Consider the following 17,978-nt stretch of genomic DNA (forward strand, 5'->3'; position numbering starts at 1 on the left):
ATTTTCCATTTGAGAACCATTTGTAATAACAAACGTTAGCGTGGCATAAAGAAAGCCAGCGCCATCTAGAATCTATACTTACAATACGAATTATGTACATTTTGTACATTCTGTACATTGAATATATTTTAAAAATTTTGTTGGGGGGCATTATATAATCAATACTGAAGTTAAAAATATTTTTTTTCGATTTTTTGTCTGTCTGTCTGTCTTTCCGTGTTTTTTTGTTATTCGGGCATCACGCTGAAACTACTGAATGAACTCAAATAAAACTTGGCACGGTTTAAGACCATATTATTGCGAAAATAAAATATAAAGGGGGTGAAATAGGTGTTGAAAGTTTGTATGGAAAGTCCTTCATTTTTAGAGAGTTATAGTTTTAAAAATTTGTTTATAAATCATAAAAAAAGTACGAAATATAATGTAATTCAAAAGTTTTTAAAATTCAATCCATAAAGTGGGGAAATAGGGCTTGAAACTTTACATTAATTTCCACGCGGAAGTCACGGGCGTCCGCTAGTTTATAAATTTATAATATGTTGTAAGTATATAAATTTATAGTTGATGATAACACACGCTTACTTTGGGGCTAAGTAGTGATGTGTGTGTGTGTGTGTCGTCTATTACGTTTTAATTTAATTAAATATACTTAAATTAAATTAAAACGTAATAGACGACGATTTTTTTGCATTACTTTCATTTTAGTAGAGTACTAGCGGTCGCCTGCGACAAAAGCATTTGTTCAGTCCATACCCTCAACATCAAAGGTAGGTATTACAAACGAATGGACCAACAAACCTTCAGGCAACATGCAAAATCACACTCACAGTGCCTGGTCTATTTTTTACAAAATATATGTCTCTGTACCAAACTGCAAAAGGAAATGCTTGAAATATAACGATTCTTTATTTTATTACGCATAGAAAACTATTCTTTTAGGCTATTACTCTACATTTAGAAATTTGCAACTTCTGTTCATACATGGGCTTATAATTTCATAGTTTTACTACTTTTACCTAATTAGATAGACCAATGTATCATGATGAAGTATCATCAGTATCAAAATCAACAGTTTCTTATTCACTAAAGACTTTTTGACTTTGAATTCAAAGAGTCTAACAACAACATCATTGCATGGTAATTTCTATCTGGATATTGAAATGAAACATAGATAAAAATGATAAAATTTTATTTACAGTAATTTACAATTATTTACACTAACTACACAATAATATTTTAATAATTTAACTACATAAACCTATTATAAAAATAAAATACTAAAAATTACTAATTTGATTTGATTTGATTAGGCAAAAAGAAATTTCCATATTGTTTTTGTTTTAAATAACAAAAATTAATACATTTACACAATATTCATTATGATCATCATCATTATGCATTCAGCCCATATTCGGCTAATAATACAACAATATTAAACACACACATCTAGACAAAACATTTTTATAACAATATTAAACAAACACATTTAAACAAAAAAACATTGCACAGTTTCAATATATCGTTTGGGGCACTCCCGTTTTTGATTTGATAGTAATCTTCTGGATGTTTTGCCAATTATTTCTGACCAGAAACATCAAAAATTCTATAACTAGATTGATATTTTCAGCTAACTGCTGTGGTGACATGTCCAAACTGCCTACTTCTACGGAGAGTAACAGCGACCTCTTAATTTCGAACTTGACCCTGCATCTCACCTCCTCGATCTTCTCCTTCATGGATTGTTTGCGGTTGATGACCTCTGGAAATTTATTGGCTTTGGTCAGCTCAGGGCCTAACAACCTAACCATGTCCTTATATGACCACTCCGCCACAAGAAAAATATCGTGACTATTACAGATTTTTTTAAAACGCTTTTTATCGTTATGTTTTTGTAAATCGTCCAAATTCTCAAAATCCACATTATTTTTTTTTGCCTCGTCATAGTGTTCCTGGTTCCCCAGGACGCATATTGGTGTTGACGGCTTCGGGCTGTGTTTCAGTTGGAATGGCTTGGTGAACCGCTTGTCGTTTTGTGCGTCAATATTCTTCAGGACGATTTGCAACTCGACCGTCTCCGAGTTTCTGCGTTTCGCCTCCGATTTCTTATAACTTTCGTACACGGCGTTAATGCCATCTAAAAGCATACTTTGCTGGAACATTTTTGTTTCTGGTGTTCTGTTAAATTATATCCTCTTAAATATTTTTCAATGAAATTAATCAGATGGAAATTCCGAAGTGATTGATGGTGTAAAATTGCGCGCGCATATTTATTCTGCTAAAAGTATTGACGTTTTTCTTTAACGCACGCCCTTTCCTGAAGCCAGAATTTTGTGGAAATCGTTAAAAACAAGTCGGTCTAATCATTATTATATAATATATTTATTATTATCATCATCATCATCTTATTAGCCGATCTTTCTTAGGCAATTATATCTACTTGAACATTTTTGAATGAAATTAATCAGATGGAAATAAAATTGCGCGCGCAGATTTATTCTCTCCTTTCATTCTGCTAAAAGTATTGATTGAAAACATCAAATTGCAAATCCATGGTTCCCTTGGGATTTATGAAAAACTGAATTCCACGCGAACGAAGTCGCGGGTGTCCGCTAGTACTAGTATACATACAATGTAGGTATGTTTAGAGAAAAATCGTCTTTGATACATATTGAGAAAGTGTAAAAACATACATCGATGCAATTCTAAAAAGCTCTCTTTTGGCATGAAAGCCCGTGAATCCCTAATATATTTATCTGTTCTTCACTTGGAAATGTCTGGCCCCCTAGCCAAGTGGCATGTCGATTCTCTTTCTACGATCGCCAACGCTTAGAAAACTAGAAAAATGTATGGGAATGACAGATCTTGATCACGTGACCTGTCGATAGCAAATGTCATTCCCATACATCTCTCTAGTTTTCGCAGCGGCAGCGATCGTAGAAAGAGAATCGACGTGCCACTTGGCTAGGGGGGCTGGTATACATGAACATAAACTCACCGATAATAGCGTGCACTCGAACGGATAGCTGCGTGCGTAGTACCAAAGCATTTTTTCGACTGAAAATGAAAAAATAACAATTGTACAATAAAAAAACATAAACTAAAATCTACTACGAGTATACTAAAGCCTTGCCTAAACACTCGATGTGCACTGTTTACCAACAAACAAATTAAAAATGAGGGTATAATTTGCTAAAACTATAAATAACTTGTTCCTAAATTTATGAAAATAAATTTGTTTTTCATAAATTAGAGCTTAGAACATTTAAATATAGTAAATACATAATCTTGAATAAGATTTTATAAACAAACCATACATAATTTAAAATAAATAAATTGACATGCGTTTTCCATGTTCATTTCTAATTTGTTTGTTGGTAAAAAATACTGAAAATCGTAGTTTAAAATTCAAATTTTAATAACTATACTAATATTATAAAGAGGTAATCTATACTAATATTATAAAGAGGTAAAGTTTGTAAGTTTGTCACATTTTTTAAATGGGGTAATCTTCGGAACTACTCGTCCGATTTAAAAAATTCTTTCACCAGTGCTACATTATCGGGGAGTGCTATAGGCTATATTTTATATTAGTATGATATATATTCGCCGAGTTAACACAGTTTTTGTCATACAGGTCGGACCGAAAATCCTCTTAAGCAGACTTAATCGCATGCGCTGCCTTAACCATTGTGTAAAATTGAAATTAATGTATGGAGGCTTTATGTATCTTTAAAAGTTCTACAAAAAAGTCCGCGACACCATATATCTATCTTCTATATATTAGCAGATATAGTACCATTTGTTTTTTAAAAATTATTAATTTTATATACTTAGGTTTGAGTCATTATTTATGCTACTTAACTTAAATCCTTATCAAAATAAATTATTTAATAATCACAAGGATATTATGGAGATAAGATTTGCCCTTTATAGTATGTTAATTAGTTAAATAGTTTCGGAGATAATACAAAATTTCTAAAAGACGCAGAAATTCCGCTACATGACGCCCCGCGCTTTCAATTACGTAGTTCCCGTTCCTGTGTGAATATGGAAATCAAACATAGCCTATGACACTCGCAAATAACGTAGCTTTCTATTAGTAAAACAATCTTTCAAATCGGTCCAGTAGATCCAAAGATTATAATTTTAGCATAGAAGTCTCTATTTTCCTTTGTCATCGCACCACGCTCATAGGGCTGGACCGATTTTGCCAAGGGTAGGGGTAAGGTAGGGAAGGTATAGGGTAGGGTAGGTTAGGGTACAGGTAGGGTAGGAGTTGTGTAAGGGTAGGGTAGGGGTAAAGGTAGGGTAGGGGTAGGGTGGGGTAGGGCAGTGTATGCCTAGGTTAGGGGTAGGGTAGGGGTAGGGCCTACCCCTATCCTAGGGGTAAGGAAAGGGAAGATTACGGGTAGGGTAGGGTACGGGTAGGGTAGGGGTAGGATACAGTTAGGGTACGGGTAGGGTAGAGGTAGGAGATCGATACTGAAGCCTATTTTCTATTTTTTGTCTGTCTGTTTGCCTTTTTTTTGACCGGGCATCACGCTGAAACTACAGAATGAATTCAAATGATACTTAAGACGATTTGAGACCATAATACGTAGAAGGATAATAGGATAATTTTTGTCGCGAAAACAAAATCAGAAATGGGTGAAGTAGGTGTAGAAAGTTTGTACGGAAAGTCCTTAATTTTTCTAGGTGCATTTGTAAATGTAAAATGATAAGTGGACTATTTATTAGGTATAAGTTATAAAACTTGCAAAATATAATGTGAAGTAGGGGTTGAAAGTTGACATCGATTTTTACGCGGAGGAAGTCGCGGGCGTCCGCTAGTTATCTATAAAAATCAATGCTACCTTTCGTTGTAATTTTATAACTGAGAACGGGCTGACTGTTCGGATTATTTAGTAGATGGTTTATATGAAGTTTGCACAAAATCGGTTGAGCGGTTCTTCATTTATCAGATTTTTTGTAATAGATGCATTCAGAGGTAAGGTAGAGGTAGGGTTGGAGTAGGGTAGGGGTAGGGTGGGGGTAGGACCCAATTCAATTTGATAGCTAATGATTTCTACTATCACCCCTCAAAGAGATCGCTATACGTTTCCAGTGACCCTGTTTAAATCCAATCGTTTAGAGGAATGAGACATCAAAGCCGAGGCTCATTCTGTTATTTTGAAGTCTAATTTAAAGCGTATTGTTCAGAAATATTTTGTTTTGATTAGAATAACGTTATAACAATAACTCTGTGGAGAGGAAGTCAGCTAATGAATGTTGAGTGAACAAATTTACCTCTCCGAGTAAAGTCAACGCTATTTTTTTTTATAATCTAAAGTTTATTAATAATCTAAAGATCCTATATTGCCTTCAATATCACCATATTGACATTAAAGACGCTCTGTCACCCCTTATCAAAGAGCCCTTTCGACCTTTTGTTTGGGCAACTTTGTTTATTCTCAAATATATTACACCCTATAAATATACGCTTAATCCTCCTTCCTCTCGTCTTACTGGTACGATACTCCGGTCAATCGTAATGCTCTTTTTTTAAGACAATACAAACAATACAACAACAGACAAGACAATAGCTGCTAGTCATATGAAAGGTTCCAACCGTTGAGTTTGATATAATTAATAAGCATCAAACCGATTCTTAAGATTTTCGTTGTGAAAGTAATAAATATCGCACGGGTATCACACTAATTTTGACGGCCGCGTGGCGCAGTGGGTAGTGACCCTGCTTTCTGCATCCATGGCCGTGGGTTCGATTCCCACAACTGGAAAATATTTGTGTGATGAGCATGGGTGTTTTCCAGTGTCTGTGTGTGTTTATACATTATATAAGTATTTATATGTAGTATATAATTGTATATTAATATTTAATATCAACTATCTTAGCACCCATAACACAAGCTACTCTGTATGCTTACTTTTGGGGCTAGATAGTGATGTGTATTGTTTAAGTATATTTAAATATTATAAAAGCGAAAGTTTGTGTGTAAGTGTGTGTACGTATGTTTGTTCCTCCTTTACGTTGCAGCTACTGAAGCGATTTGGCTGAGGAATGGAAATAGATAGAGAAATTTGGCTACTTTTCATCCACGCCACGGAATAGCGGTTGCACGGTGCATCCACTGTATTATGTATGTTGGTTGGGGGTGTTCTTAGCACCCACAAATATAATCATAATCAATCTGTCCGGTATTTTGAGAGACAGGCGAAGAGCATTACGTTTCTAGGGGAGGGAGAATACATAGGAATCTCCGTCCCTCCAAAAATTTGTTGAATGACTGGTTGAATGCGATGATAGTCAACTGTAATCAGTAATAATATCGGGAGCTTCTATACTAGCGGATAGAAACCAACGCTAGCGCGATTTTTCAGATAGCTTACGCCATCTATCGAAGGTTCGAGTATTTCAAATTATATTCCACCCTTACACTTGCGGGCGAAAACCACCCCTATATTACAATATAGTTACAACGTCGGTTGGCTCCTTAATAATATTATGGGGTTTAAATATTTGTGATTTAAAATGGGAAAGTAACGTTTAATTAACAGTGCATCTCTCATCCTATCACACTCTAAATCAGAGTTCCCCAAACTTTTTTGTGTCGTAGACCCCTTGCCATGTTTTTCCGTGTTGAATAGACCCCCTACTTACCTGATATTGATTTCTTGTAAATTTGTAACTGTAGTGAAGTTTAGTGTTAAAAACTTAAAATAAAAACACATGTTAATTTATACATAATTTTGTATCTATTATGTAAAATATGCGTAACATTAAATAAACATAAAATAAACTATAAATAAAATAACATAAGCAATAAGTTTGCTTTAATAATGAAGATATATGATAGTATGATGTAACTAAATATATACTATCCCCCCCCCATTTTCATTTCATGGACCCCCAAATTTTTTTTCGCTGACGTAGACTCCTTGCAGGTTGTCATAGACCCTTAGGGGTCGATATGGACCACTTTGGGAATCACTGCTCTAAATGGAAAATATCCTACAACGCCCATTAACATGTGGCATAGGAGTATCGAAAAGAGAATTGCATAGTGAAAAAATTTTAATAAAAAAAAATTTAACCGACTTCCAACTCAAAAATTAACCTTAACTAAAATGCAAGAAACAACTTCTTACCTATTTGCTACCTTCTGATCAGTTAGTTAAAATTTTTATTTTTTCATTTTTAGTGTTAGCATACCTACTAAGTGTGAACAAAAATTAATAAGCAATTAGCTATTACCATAACTCATATACAAATTTCACACCTCCTTTATCCACACGTAATATCAAATCAAATGTCCAGAAAAACGTGAACGGTATCATAACTAATGAGAAGTACTGTGAATCGTCGAGGAGTTCCCTTAACTCTCCTTCATCTTCATCACCAGACCCTTAATACAGTCACAACCTATCCAGGTGGAAAGTTCTCATCAATACAAAATTATGAAGTCAAAACACAAGGTAGGTACTGCGAACCATCGAGGAGTTCCCTTAACTGTCCTTTGTCTTCATCGCCAGACCCCTAATACAGTCACAACCCATCTAGGTGGAAAGTACTCATCAATATAAATTTATCAAGTCCAATCACAAGCTAGGTACCTACTGCGAACCGTTGTGAAGTTCCCTTAACTGTCCCTCGTCTTCATCACCAGACCCTTAATACAGTCACAACCCATATTGGTGGAAAGTTCTCATCAATACAAATTAATCAAGCCCAAACAAAAGGTAACTGCTGTAAATCATTGACGAGTTCCATCGTCTATGTTTCGGCTCCATCATCAGACCAACTCCAAAACTTCATAAAATTGTAGTGGTTTCAAATACCTTATGGAAACACTAACAAACGCACTAGCCGTCTTTACAATTTTCGAAAGTTCCCCTCGATTTCTCCAGGATGCCATCATCAGATCCTGACATGAAAAAAATGGGACCACCCTTCAAAAGGAATCAAACCCTTCAAAACAAAAAAAGAATTATCAAAATCGGTCTATAAATGACGGAACTATCGCTGGACATACATAAAAAAAAAACATACATACAGCCAAACGTAGAAGCTTCTCCTTTTTGGAAGTCGGTTAAAAATACCAAAAACAATAACTAAGTATGTAACTTTTATTTTATAATCCAGTTTGAAGTAGTACTTTTTTTCGAAATCGGTACTTTATTGCCCTCATAGCCTCGTAGCCTAATGCAATTTGATAGCTAATGATCCCTACTATCACCCCGTAAAGGGATTGCTATACGTTGACTCTGTATATTCTGTGAATAGTGTAAGCGATGTGTTTGTTAGTCTGTGTAAAAATTAAACATGTGTGTATAGCGAATCAAATTTGTAGTTGTGTGTAATGTAAGGAATAAATTTCATCATTAGATATCAACCCATATTCGGCTCACTGCTGAACTCCAGTCTCCCCTTAGAATGAGAGGGATTAGGCCAATAGTCCACGCTGGCCCAATGCGGATTGGCAGACTTCACACACGCAGAGAATTATGAAAATTTTCTGGTATGCAGGTTTCTTCACGATGTTTTCCTTCACCGTTTGAGACTCGTGATTTTTAATTTCTTAAAATGCACATAACTGAAAAGTTGAAGGTGCACACCCTCCGGAATCAGAGCCAGAGGTCATATCCACTGGGCTATCACGGCTCTCCACGGCAAGGAATATATTTATTGGTGTAAAATACCTCGTCCCCCTCAAAACACGACAGACGATACTTTCATACTACATCTCCATATGTAATTCCTCTATGCTTTTCCTAATCCACAACTCAATACGCGTTCCGTTATAAGTTTGCCGTTTTACCAGTTTATTTAGTTTATAAGCCTCATATGCTATAGACCAGGCGCTGTTAGGAGTAGAGTATGCGTAATATGAGGATATTCTTTTCAAAGTTCTGAACTCTTTTCTGCAATCAAGACTGTAAACAGATTACGTTCCTCATATTACGTACACTAAACTCCTCACAGCGCGTTGTCTATTAAGTCTGGCCATTACAGACGGGTAAGGGTCAGGCTTATGGCGGATTTAGGTACATTTGTCTGACGTGTCGTGTTGTGACGCATCAGAACAGAATCGGTTTCATATATTTTGCGATTGCGATGCGATGCATCAGAAGTCATCACGACATGTCAAAACAAAGTGTAAACTTTGCCATACAAAATGTATGATACCGATTCTGTTCTGATGCGTCACGACACGACACGTCAGATAAATATAAATACGGCTTTAGTAGTACTAGTAACTCACTCGTCAAAGTCAATATAATCACACGCGTCCTGAAAGTCCTCCAGCTCCGATATATCATCTTCCGAATCCAGGGTGAGGATGTCTCTATAGTCGTGAGTTTCCACCGCGATGCCCGAGTCAACTGATCCCTGTCGCATGCTGTCGCCAGAACAATGGCACAGTCTCGCACGGACTCCATGAGAACCTTTTACGTTCGATTGCATCTTGGTCTCGAATCATCACATATACATGGTGTTCCGATTCCGCGCTATTCGTTAACTATAAACTGATTGTTTTATGTCATCTTTGTTAAAAAAAAGTTTTTCGTTAGTCTCACTAAAACTGGAACACTGGTCGATAGATTTGAAAACTTTTGGTTTTGAAATTTTCAGTTCGTTGATTTGGGTGTTCTAAAAATTAATAATATATATCCAACTCCAAATAAACAGTTGTCAATTTTACACAACTGTAGGTAATTTTGTAGCCTAATACAAATTAATTAAAGATTTACACTCTGATTACCGAGTTTTAAGCGTTATTTTAGTTACGAAGACTACAACAAAGGGGAATGCCCACTGGCCCATACACCATCGGCCCAGGGAACCCAGGTATAACCCAGGATCAGGATTTGTTTGTAGCCTATTCGCTACTGTAACGTAAATCTAAAACTAATTCTTTTACTGACGGAGAGCTGCATTATTACTGAGTGACATAGGTTATAAGTTATCCCCGAATTGTTATAGAGACGGGAAATATGTAGGTAAAACCGCGTTATGTCAGGTAGTTTGGAATATTTCGACTTGTAACGTGTTATACGGTTACTAGTTTATTAGACGGCCACAGAAATTATAACGCGCGAATATAGGGCACCGCTTGCGCGCCCAATGGACGTTGATTCACAACTAGCGACTGCAACTAACAAAGCCGGGACCGGGGTACTGCTGGAGAAGCGTTGATTTTATTGACGTTGCCCCAATAAAACTTCGCTCTTTGGCTCTGTGCGGCTATAAACCATGTAGTATTCAGTTTGAATCTGGAGTTGGTACACAGGATTCATTCAACCCATATTAGCTGCTGAGCTCGAGTCTCCTCTCAGAATGAGAGTGGTTAGATAGTCCACCACGCTGGCCTGCGGATTGGCAGACTTCACACACGCAGAGAATTAAGAAAATTCTCTGGTATGCAGGTTTCCTCACGATGTTTTCCTTTACCGTTTGAAACACGTGATATTTAATTTCTTAAAATGCACACAATTGAAAAATTGGTGGTGCATCCCCGGATCGGATTCGAACCCACATCCTCCGGAATCGGGGGCAGAGGTCATATCCACTGGGCTAACATCATACGGTACACAGGATGATCAACTAATGTTACGAAGTTGGAATGATGGATGGAAAAAGAAAGTTATTAATTAATACACGTAAGTTTCCTAGGTATAGTCTTACAAGTTCATTGATGACACTGCCATGAAATGAAGGCGACGGGGGGAAAGAATGCGCGGGTGTGAAAAGTGAGGTGCATCAGTTGTGGGTTTTTCATTCATCGCTACACGTCCAACGGCCCGCGTGGACCATTGGAAGTGTTGAACGAAGTTGCCAAGCTATAGTCGTATATACTCGACTCCGTGTTCCGACTAATTGGAAGGCAACGACAATAATGGTCATTAAAAAATTTAAAATTGTAAATATTCTTAAAAAATCTTTCAAATCCAAACCGTTTTCTAAAAGTAACAGTGCCGGACTTATATTTTTTTATGAATACAGGGCACATTATTTCCACCACCCAATTACCTTTCTAAAATTATAATTTTCCATTTGTAGTTAGTAGTTATAATTTTCCATTTGTAGTTAGTAGTTATACGTATGTTTATTAAGATATGCCTCATCTATAATATCATCATAGTTTATGGTGTTTATTATGTTTGCTTCTACGTAGAGGAGAGCTAAATCTGCCATCCCTACTTCCTAGGCCGCGGCCTAGACGGTCTATTGATAAATCCAGGACTGAAAAGTACCTACAATATCATTATGTACGAGTGTGTAACAATGAACTTTCTTTTTCAATCACTTCGTAACATTAATATTAATTAATCCATCACCCTGTATATTCTGTAATCCATCGAAGTGCAAGTTCATTGTGTACGATGGCAACTAGTTTTTGTTAGTGCAAAACTTCTACTCCAATGAAATGTTCCAACTTCGTATGAAAAACCTTAGAACACACGGTTTCGCTTGCATCCATAGACTCTCTATACTTTCCATGCATTTTAGATTTATTAACTGACTCTTAAGAATCGATATTACCGTATTACATTTTTACCAATAGGGGCGAGATATTGTTTTGTATTTCTTATCCATATACATCATCATTTCATCATTAAAAACTCATATTCACTACGCCGTGATAGACCAGTAGATATGACCTCTGCCTCCGATTCCAGAGGGTGTGGGTTCTAATCCGGTACGGAGCATGCACCTCCAACTTTTCAGTTGTGTGCATTTTAAGAAATTAAATATCACGTGTCTCAAACGGTGAAGGAAAACCATCGTAAGGAGACCTGCATACCAGAGAATATAATTAATTCTCTGCGTGTATGAAGTCTACCAATCCGCATTGGGCCAGCATAGTGGACTATTGGCCTAAATCCTCTCATTCTGAGATCAGACTTGAGCTCAGCAGTTCACTGGGCTATCACGGTTCTATTTCTAAGCGCACGGTACTTATTCATAACTACTCACAACAATATTTTTTTTAATTATGAATTTTAGTTAGGTAGTGTAGTTATTCAAAAGTGTGTATGTGTATATGTGTTCTTTAGTTTTAACTGTACAGATATTTCAAATGGATTTGATTAAAATTGCGATTAGATAAAACTGTACAGTTATAACTGAAGGTCTGTAGCGCCTCTAAGCAACGCGTTGACGATGTTTCTATAGCGTACGAAATTTTCAATGATTTGACGTCATTAATGTAGGTACTGGACAAACGCGCAGCGACTAACTTTGGTTTACAATTGTATCTGCGCAGATGACCCGAGTCTCAGAGGAGAGAGTCGTTCCGCCCATTCAAACCCTATCAGGCTATGCTTCTGCGCTCGCCCTTACCCCCCGGCACATTGACGTATCTAGGATTAATTCCTAGGGTGGGCCTGGTCCCCGACATCAAGTCTATTATTAGTATCATAATAACCACATCGGTAGCCCAGAATCCTAGGGTAGGCACAGGTTCATTCTAGGGTGGGCACGACCCACCCGGCACTCCCGCTATATACCTATGCCTATGCCCCGGTGACGCAGTTGAGGTCCCATTAAGGAGCCTACGGCACTTACACAATCAGAAAAAACGATGACCGCCATTTTGGTTCAACAAGTCTGGTACTGGCTGGGGTTTTGCTTTATTTAAAGCACGGACTATCTGGTAATCCGTGGTTTGAAGCTTTCGCGTTACATAACAATTTCGTTCCAATAATAATTTGTGGTTGCTCAGTGATCCGATGGTGTTTTGATTTTGTTATGGTTTAATTTCCAGCCGTTAGTTACTGAAAGAGAGCTTCGGAATAGCTAAGGTCGTCGGACCATTTCCATGGGACAGGAATAGACGAGCCGGATTCACGGGAACATTTTATTTGGGTTACCGGGTAATCGTTGCCACTGGCGCTATCGAGTAACAGTTTTGCCGAATCGCATCTCAAATCCTTATCCATGTACCCAAAATATAATATGCTACTGAACGAATCGTTTTTTTTTCTTTTTTTAGCCACGGCAGCTAAATCTCATGGTGAGATTAACTACGTACGCAGGAGATATAATAACCTAACCTAACCAGTTTAGATAGTAGTGGGGCCCAATGTATTTTGCATCAGGGCCCTTGTTTACCTAGCTACGGCACTGGTTTTCACTATAGAGTTATTAATTTGAATTATAGGTTTCTTGTTAATAAGCTAAAATATGTGTTTTTGTGTTAAGTGTCGGCAAATGCAAGTCAAATCTCGAAGCATGCAGAAAATTCAAAATGCAGGGCAGCTTCTGCGATAAACAATCTAAATCTAAACAATATGGAATACTGTTACAGACTAAAATTAGACAATGCTGACAAGTAGTCACTGGTAGTTCAGTCACTGAATATACATATTCATCATTATAAACCTATATTCGGCTCACTGCTGAGCTCGAGTCTCCTCTCAGAATGAGAGGGGTTAGGTCGATAGTCCACCACGCTGGCCCAATGCGGATTAGCAGACTTCACACACGCAGAGAATTAAGAAAATTCTCTGGTGTGCAGGTTTCCTCACGATGTTTTCCTTCACCGTTTGAGACACAGTATACATGCACAAATATTTAAATTCTTAAATTGCATACAACCGAAAAGTTGGAGGTGCATGCCCCGGACCGGATTCGAGCCCACACCCTCTGGAATCGGAGGCAGAGGTCATATCCAATGGGCTGTCACGGCTCAATATACATATATGTATATGATTTAGTAGCAATAGGGAAGTAAATAGTAGATTGCTTTATTACACCGACGTGGGGGAGCTCAGCAGGATGTGTCAGTAGAGGGGAAGGATAAAATTGCTCACAACATCGCAATTCGATAGCATTTTGTTAACCTTGTATCTCCTAATATAAAAATCTAGTTCTTCAGTGTTTGTACTAATTGTAATTACCTACTTTTAAGCGGTTTGTGTATGAAACTGTTTGTGTATCTCCCTATTCGGTTAGAGTCGTGATAGCCCAGTGGATATGACCTCTGCCTCCGACTCCGGAGGGTGTGGGTTCGAATCCGGTCCGGGGCATGCACCTCCAACTTTTAAGTTGTGTGCATTTTAAGAAATTAGGTACATATCATGTGTCTCAAACGGTGAAGGAAAACATCGTGAGGAAACCTGCATACCAGAGAATTTTCTTAATTCTCTGCGTGTGTGAAGTCTGCCAATCCGCATTGGGCCAGCGTTGGACTATTGGCCTAACCCCTTTCATTCTGAGAGGAGACTAGAGCTCAGCAGTGAGCCGAATATGGGTTGATAATGATGATTCGGTTAGTATGCGATATCTGACTCAGTGGCGTAGCGACTCTCGAAGGAGCCCTGTATCAAAAATAGTTAGGGGCCCCAAAAAAATGTTTACCACATTTGTCACTTAAGAAAATGCTTAAAATAAATATGACAGCATGACTTAACCTAAGCCCGAGAAAAGAGAGATTGCTTTTTTACTGTTGTCATTTATGCAAGCATGTTGCCATGATAAAAATTTTTAATTAATGTTTTCTGCTAGTGAAAAAAATACATTTAATTAATTTAAAAAAAATGCGGGTTTTTTTTATTTTGGGTTATAAGTCCTATAATTTATGTTCTTTTAAGATAAAAATTATTTGTTCTGCTTATTTGACACTCAGAATAAAGGCCCAGTCTCCATACAAAATTGGGACATGTCCTTTTGATTTTACACGTCAGGGACCCCTGTAGTCCGGTGCCCCATATCATTGATACGGCTGACATGGCGGTAGCTACGCCTCTGATCTGAATGTTGTCGTATCCACTCCTAATACAGTCTTTCCCGACTACAGGAGAATATAATTGGTCATATTGATAATGTAATTATGACAAATATTCTTAATTAAAAAGAAAAGTAAATATGTTGACTCACCTGTCTTGCAGGCCTTCCAGTTCTTCATCCTGCTCGCCGAGGGAGGAGTCCAGATCAAGGTATGGCCCGTAGTCACCATCCTTAAAGACTTGAAGAGTTGCATCGTCCAACTGTAACCAAAGTAACAAAAATATTTAGCTACCTACGCATTTGATTTTTTTTTTATATAGCAGACGCCTCGCGATTTCACCTGCATAGTGCCTTTTTTGTTGTAATAGGAGGTTATCAATTCGTCTGAATCTTTTTTTAGGTAAGAAAAACGATTCGTATTAAAAACATGTTCATTTAAGTTTATTAAAGTAGCGCCATCTGTTGATGTTTTCGTAAACTACATAGAGACCTAGATGTGGTTCTTATCTACGTAAAGCTTGTTTATTCGATTGAGTGAGTATGTTGATAGATGGCGCTATTTGCATTAAGTCAATACCGTAGAAATTCTACGAGAGCTTTCTTAGCTTGTCAACAAAGGGATTTCAGTTTAGGGGTCAAAATTTTCACTGTTTTATAAAACAAATCACTCACATAGATCTTATTTTGTTATAGTATAACATTTGAACTTTATAGTATACACACTAGTAACGTTTAATCAGTTCCAATAATATTTTATCAGAAATGTAAACGGGACAATAAAATGAAAACACAGACAATAACCTGTGGCAAATTTGACAAGCACAGAATTCATTAGTGCTTGAAATGAAAAGTGAACTATAGAGTGAACATTAGAACCAATCACACATCTGTTTGTTAGTGATCTTTAATTTTTATTGAATAATAGTGATTATATTATCTATACTAATATTATAAAGCTGAAGAATTTGTTTGTTTTTTTGATTTAACGCGCTAATCTTAGGAACTACTGGTCCGATTTGAAAAATTCTTTCAGTGTTAGATAGCCCATTTATCGAGGAAGGCTAAAGGCTATATATTATCTCCATATTCAGGAAGGTTCTTTAGTTTTTGTGAACAGTGTTTAAAATATTTAAAAACTTAAGACGCCGGATTTCTTGAATACTATTGAAAATTACTGATGCGATGCTTCGTGTCGTAGTGGCTCGAATGTATTCGTTTTTGAATTTTGTATTTGGAGCGGCTACGTCGTGTTACGTGCGCTCTATCTGGCTATTATTGATTAATCTATGGATAAGGTATAAAAATCAAGAGTATGCTAATAGTAAAGAAATTTTGTAGGAGTAACAGGGTATCTGCGATCATTACTTCCGGAACTACAGAGATTTAAAGAGTCATATTTGCGGCGCTGCCACAGATCACCCAATAACTACCCTTATTAAATAGCACGAAAGGAAGACATTGTCGGTGTGTGAAATCTTTGGATTTGTATGTTTATACTTCAATATAAAAATAAGTCGGGTTTTCCTTCCTGACGCTATAACTCCAGAACGCACGAACCGATTTCCACGGTTTTGCATTCGTTGGAAAGGTCTCGGACTCCGTGAGGTTTAGAGCAAAAATAATTAGGGGTAGGGTAGGGATAGGGTAGTGTAGGGCTAGGGTAGGGGTAATTCAAAGTTTACATCGACTTTCACGCGGACGAAGTCGCGGGCGTCCGCTAGTACTTCATATAATAAAAAATGTCACATTGTTTGTAAGGAAGTTAAAAATGTACGACATTTGATCTAATTTTATTCATTATTTATTCTACAAGTATTCCGACAATCTTTGTTTATTTATGTATTAATTAGTTAATATTGATACAACACAGGTATAGAATATAGCTTATGCCACTAACAAATAAGATTGGTAAAATAATTTTCAATATCGGTTTCGTAGATTCCGCTATTATCCCCTACAACCACACAAACTTTAGTTTATTAGAGAGACTTTTCGTTAGTGGGCATAAAATTAATTGATTAACATGATTTTTTTGTAAGTCACTGTGTTTGTTCCAGCTAATGTCTGGAACGGCTAGACAAATTTTGATGTGGTTTTAACTACCAAGCCGATGTTATTATAAGGAGTAACATATATTTAATCCCTATATTCTCATGGGAGCAGGAACTACGCGGGCGAAATTGCGGGGCGTTCGGTAGTACAGATAATATTTATAAACAGTAGGTATGCATCAGTTTGCATCTATTTGTTCGCTATGTCATCACGTAGACCGCCTCACTGACTAATGGACTAAGTGTCTGCTATGGCCAGACCTGCGTCATTTTATAAAAAAGTGAAAGTTTATCTTGTTGATGCCGCAAACTCCCAAAATTTGATAGTGCGAAGTAACGAAGAAGGCTGGTACGCATACGAAAAAATGATAAGAGTGACAATGAGGAGAAGAGAGAATAAAGAAAAGGATGAGTAGAGGAAGAGAGAAAATCATTAAGAGGGTGGCATGAAATAATGCATTGCGGTTCCGTGCCAATATGGTGGTCCATGCAAGAGGCATATGTCCAGCAGTGGACGTCCATCGGCTGATAATGATGATGATGTTGGTCCCGTACCAACCTTGGAGTACAGAGGTTGTTTTAGTCCGTGCTAGTCAGACATGCTCGAAAGGCAGGAGTCCGCAAAATAAAAAAAAAAACAATAATTCAAGTGAAAACGGATTGAGCGAGTTAGGACATACGGTTGCAGTGTGTGAAAGAGGACATCTATACTAATATTATAAAGAGGAAAACTTTGTTTGTATGTTTGTTTGTTTGTTTGTTTGTTTGTTTGATTGTAATGAATAGGCTCAAAAACTACTAAACCGATTTTAAAAATTCTTTCACCATTCGAAAGCTACATTATCTACACAGGCTAAATTTTATTTGGGGAAAAAATAGGGTTCCGTAAGATATTTGGGTTTTTCGGACACAAGGTGTAAAAAATCAACCAGAAAAGTAGGGTAGGGGTAGGTAGGAGTAGGGTAAGCTAGAGGTAGGCTAGGGGTAGGGTAGGGGTAGGGTAGGGGTAGGATAGGGGTAGTTGAAAGTTTACATCGAGAATCACGCGGACGAAGTCGCGGGCGTCGGCTAGTGTGTTTATAAAGACTAGATGATAAGGTGATGAATGATAGAAGCGAATAAAAGTGAATGACATAGGTAGGTAAGGAGATAGGTAGGAGAGAAGATCTAGCCATCGCATGCTTTTAGTCTATCAT

General features: G+C 37.2%; 1 protein-coding gene and 1 long non-coding RNA gene across 2 annotated transcripts in view; both read right to left on the reverse strand.

Annotated features, from left to right (window-relative positions):
• LOC112045728 (FH1/FH2 domain-containing protein 3) overlaps nucleotides 1-17,978 on the reverse strand; it is an 83,403-nt gene that overhangs the window by 21,601 nt on the left and 43,824 nt on the right. The window contains exons 3-4 of the mRNA XM_024082024.2: nucleotides 14,882-14,991; nucleotides 2,996-3,054 (exon numbers count right to left, since the gene is read on the reverse strand). Of these exons, the coding sequence (XP_023937792.1) occupies nucleotides 2,996-3,054; nucleotides 14,882-14,991 (169 nt within the window). The remainder of the gene's footprint in view (nucleotides 1-2,995; nucleotides 3,055-14,881; nucleotides 14,992-17,978) is intronic.
• Nucleotides 9,552-10,438, reverse strand: LOC128199751 (uncharacterized). Its single transcript, XR_008252325.1, has 2 exons — nucleotides 10,062-10,438; nucleotides 9,552-9,649 (listed from the first exon to the last, which is right to left on the reverse strand). It is a non-coding gene; the product is annotated as an uncharacterized LOC128199751 (long non-coding RNA).

The sequence above is a fragment of the Bicyclus anynana genome, chromosome Z (assembly GCF_947172395.1).
Source record: "Bicyclus anynana chromosome Z, ilBicAnyn1.1, whole genome shotgun sequence".
NCBI classification, from domain to species: Eukaryota; Metazoa; Arthropoda; class Insecta; order Lepidoptera; family Nymphalidae; genus Bicyclus; species Bicyclus anynana.